General features: G+C 59.2%; 1 protein-coding gene across 1 annotated transcript in view; it reads right to left on the bottom strand.

The window, feature by feature from the left end:
- Window positions 1–4467, bottom strand: part of LOC104403161 (regulator of G-protein signaling 3-like) — a 52816-nt gene that overhangs the window by 417 nt on the left and 47932 nt on the right. Inside the window, exon 11 of the mRNA XM_010011219.1 lies at window positions 3243–3866. Within this exon, the coding sequence (XP_010009521.1) occupies window positions 3243–3866 (624 nt within the window). The remainder of the gene's footprint in view (window positions 1–3242; window positions 3867–4467) is intronic.

The raw sequence follows: 4467 nt of genomic DNA, 5'->3' as shown, positions 1-4467 counted from the left end.
GCTGTCCTGAGAGGGCACAGGGATCCCTGCACAGCCCGCAGAGCACCTTGTCCGCCCAGAGCCAGGCTGGGCACCCCGAATCAATGAGGGGTCCCCCAGCAGTCCCCAGGCAGGAAAAATCAGAGTAGTTCATCCATAATTGAATCATATGGCAGCTTTCAAGTTCAAGGAGCACTCAGAGGCTCCACTCCCTGACCAGCACCCCAGGGCAGCCTGGGCAAACCAAGGGGACATCAGATGCACCGTGAGCTTGGGGCAGCACCAGCACAGCCTCCGAGCCATGAAGCCTGGGCTAAGCATGGGGACCCCTGGGACCCCTGTAGCTTCCCATTGCTGAATGACACTGGAAGATGCTCACAGGCAGCCCCGCATCCAGCTCGTCCCGGGGCTGCAGGGCACTTCCCAGGATCGCCTCCCCGTGGGAACTGGCCGCGCAGCGCCGCAGCCCAGAGCTCAAGGCTTTGGACACTTCCTTCCATTCTGCGCCCGGGTTTCCGGAGTTTATCGGCCCCAAACAATGCAGCCCTTGCAAAGCACCTTCCCCAGGCAGATAGGGCCCCCGGCAGGCGGGCTGGCCGCGGCGACATGCAGCCGGAGCACACGGGGCGACAGGCGGCGGGAGCACACCCCCTGCCATTGTCCAGAGAGGCTCCGGGACAAAAGGCAGCAGTGGAGCTCACTGGAGGAGTCCCAGTGCTCCCACCCACAGCATGGTCTGAAAACAACCCCCTCGCAGCCCCACTGCGGGATGAGGGGGAGCAGGGAGGAATGCTGGCCACGATGGTGTTAAAAGGGCCAACAAGATGAGCCCCTCTGAAATGCTCCCAGAGGGGGAAAAAAAACCAAGCACCTTGATGGATGCTGTGGCCACTGGTTGCAGGTATCACTGGTGCTTGGCAGCTTGGAAGGGATCCAGAGGGGAACTGTGCATCAGTGTCTCACTCCAGAAACCTCAGAGGGCTTCATCAAACTACTCCAAAAGCAAAGCCCAACAAAAGTGTATCCAGGGGGATGGCAACAGCCCAAAATTCCATGCATGTGGTGGCCCAGCACAATGCCCAGCTCCCCTGCCCGGTGCAGCCCCTGGGCATCCTATGTCCATCCACAGGTAGCCAGAGAGGCAGGGCAATGGAAACAGGCAGGAGTGCCTCAGGAGGGCATGTGGGCAGGGGGTTTAGGCATATAGAGCCAGACAGAGCTGCCCTAGACCTGGCAGCACCTGGAGGTCCAGCAGCCCCACTGCACGGGCTCCAAAACAACCGGGTCTCATCTGCACCAGAGCAGCGTAACGCAGGAGGAGCTCAGTTCACCTCTGCTGAACACCCACCCAGGTCAGCTCAGGAAGGGCACTGGGGGCTCTCCAGGGCAGGAGTGGGACATGTTCCCTGGGTATCCCCCCCCGCAGTGAGCAGGCGGCCCCAGCAGTGCGGCACAGCCGCTGCCTGCAGGGCTGCACGCTCCCGGCTGCACGCACAGTGGCACTGTGAAACCAGCAGACTCGGCACTGGCAGCACTAACAGGACACTCAACACTGCCAACACCTCCCTTGCACTGTGTCCCTGCCAAAAAGCTCCATTCTTGATAGGATCTGGGAGGGTTTCTGAACCCCCCAGCCCACAATTTCTGGCATTAGAGAGTCTGGGCTACCCTTTTCCACAGCAGCCTCATCTGACCAGCCTGGGTTAGACTTGTTAAGGGCTCTCACCAGCTGTCTGGGACTCTGAGCCCAAAAAGTGCTCCAGAAAACAGCAGCAGCGGTGGTGTTTCAAGCAGCATGAGCCTGGCAGGAAGAGGGTTAACCCCATCACAGGTTTAACCCCATCATGCTGGGTAGCATGCAGGGCTCTGTACTAACCTCTCCTGGCAAGGAGCCAGCACCATGAAGCAGCATGCAATGTGGTTCTGCACTCTGCAACGGGGTCCTGAGCAACATGACATGGTCCTAAGCTGTGTAGCATGACCCTGAGCAATGCAGCATGGTCCCGAGCCAAGTGATACAGCCCTGAGCAGAGCAGCTCCCACAGTCACAGGCAGAGATGAAGCTGGGGTGAGCTTGGTTGGGCAGAGCAGGGTGCTGAGGATCTGCTCTGAGCACCCAGCCAGGCTTCACCCCGGGGAGAACAGGACAAGCGGTGCTTCCCAGGCACAATCTCTGCAATGGCACATTTGCTCTTGCAAAAGCTCAGCCAAGCCAGGCTCTGCTGGGTTGGTTTGTGAGCAGAGCTCCTGTTGCATGACCCTCCATCGCACCTCTGTTCTGCGTGTCAGGGTCAGGAATCACTGCTGAGCTCAACCTTCTCCTGAGATGGGCCCTCCACAGTGGTCAAAGCCCTGCAAGAGGGTGGCTGGGGCAGAAAGACACACTGCAGCTGCATGCCCAAGCACACTGGGCATTCTTTGTGTTAGCCCAAAGGCCCTCTGGAGCCTGGCTTTTTCCTGTCCCTGCTGCTGCAGGCAGCTCCTTGCAAGCGCAGACACCCAGGTACACCTCTCCCTCCATCGGTCTCAGCAGACAGCAGCCCTCCAGGACATGGGACTTTCAAGATCTGGACACATTGGTGGGAGATGCCCACCAAGAGCATCAGCACACTGCCAAGCATCTCCCAGAGCTGACCGTCAGAAGCAGGCACATTCCCGGCCCCTCAGATGCCAGCTTTGCTGTGGCCACGGGGAGATGGGCCACGTGTCAGTTCTGTGTCCTCAACGTAAGAAGGACATGAAGCTGTTGGAGCAAGTCCAGATGAGGCTACAAGGATGATCAGGGGGCTGATGTATGAAGACAGGCTGAGAATATTTGGGCTGTTCAGCCCTGGAAAAGAGAAGCTGCGTGGAGACCTCAGAACAGCTTCCAGTGTCTGAAGGGGGCTACAAGGATGCTGGAGATGGACCTTCATCAGGGACTGCAGTGATAGGACAAGGGGTGACGGGTTCAAATTTAAGCAGGAGAAATTCAGGTTAGACTTATGGAAGTTCTTCCCTATGAAGGTGCTGAGGTGCTGGCACAGGGTGCCCAGCGAAGCCGTGGCTGCCTGATCCCTGGCAGTGTTCAAGGCCAGGTTGGACATAGGGGCTTGGAGCAACCTGCTCTAGTGGAAGGTGTCCCTGCCCGTGGCAGGGGGTTGGAACTGGGTGAGCTTTAAGCTCTCTTCCAACCCAACCCGTTCCATGATTCTGTGGTGGTACACCTCCACCCCAGGAGCTCCCCCATCACACAACCAAGCAGGACCCAGCAGGTCACGTACCTTTCTGTGGCCTGAGAACAGCAGCGTGAGCTGGTGGATGGAGCCGCCATTCTTGGTGAGCTCTTTCTTGAGGGTCCTGGGGGAGGGCAGGGCCCAGTGGCCCTTGGTGTCCTGGCTGTCCAAGCAGTTGAGGGTGGTGTCGGAGGTGAAGCAGTGGCTCTTGGCCTCCTGCAGCAGGCTGCCCTCACTGTGGGTGCGGCGCCGCAGGGAGCTCTGCACGCTCAGCGTGTAGACAGGCTGACAACCCGATGTCTCAATCATGCTGCTGCGCTTCACCTCGTTCCTCTCCAAGTACTGCTCATCCCCGTCCTCCTCCTCATCCTCCTCCTCCTCATCTTCCTCATCCTCCTCTTCATCCTCATCCTCATCATCCGTGGTGCTGCCCACCATGCCCGCTGCGCTCTGGCTGAAGGTGCTGTCGAGCCGCAGCTCGGGGATGACAAAGGCTGGCAGGGTGCTGGGCTGCTCCTCTCCTGTCTTGGTAGCCACCGGCTGCTTTGCCAGCAGGAGAGGATCCTGGGTGGCTCCAAGAGTGGGCTCTGTGGATGGAGAAGCATCACCTGCTGCTGCCTTCCTGTCCTCTGGGTGCACCTGCCCCGGCTTCTCAGCGTCTGTCTCCAGCATCTGCCCAGAAAAAAAGATACAGAAGGATGAAGGCAGAAGCACCTCAAATCTCTCACTTGCACCTTCCTGGGGAGACTTTCTGCTCCTAAAACCACAACCACAAGGCTGGTACCAATTTCTACAGCCCTAATGGTGCTCTGGTCAGGTGGGGTGGCAGCATCCCCACATCCCCAGCTGGTGGCAGATCACCCAACACTCCCACAGCACCCAGTCCTGGTTCTGACCCCTGGAGCTCCGGATTCCCCCACCATCAGAGAGCTGGTGGCTACGGGGCAGGAGCGGGATGGGGCCTCCCAGCTCCCACCTGCAGCACCCAGCAGCACTGGTGGGCTGGAGGAAAGCAAGGGCCGGTGGAGGGTGGATCAGCCCCATGGCAAAGCTGGGCTCAGCTCCAGCCACAGAAGCAGAGCCAGTAACATCATAGAGTCATGGAATAGTTTGGGTTGGAAAGGACCTTAAAGCTCATCCAGATCCACCTTAAAGCTCATCCAGATCCAAGCCCCTGCCGCGGGCAGGGACGCCTTCCACTAGAGCAGGTTGCTCCAAGCCCCTGTGTCCAGCCTGGCCTTGAACACTGCCAGGGATGGGGCGGGCACACCTT

Source organism: Nestor notabilis, unplaced genomic scaffold (genome assembly GCF_000696875.1).
Source record: "Nestor notabilis isolate BGI_N333 unplaced genomic scaffold, ASM69687v1 scaffold7453, whole genome shotgun sequence".
Taxonomy (NCBI): Eukaryota; Metazoa; Chordata; class Aves; order Psittaciformes; family Psittacidae; genus Nestor; species Nestor notabilis.
The sequence above is the reverse complement of the archived record's forward strand: the minus strand, read 5'-3'. Positions and strand labels throughout refer to the sequence as shown.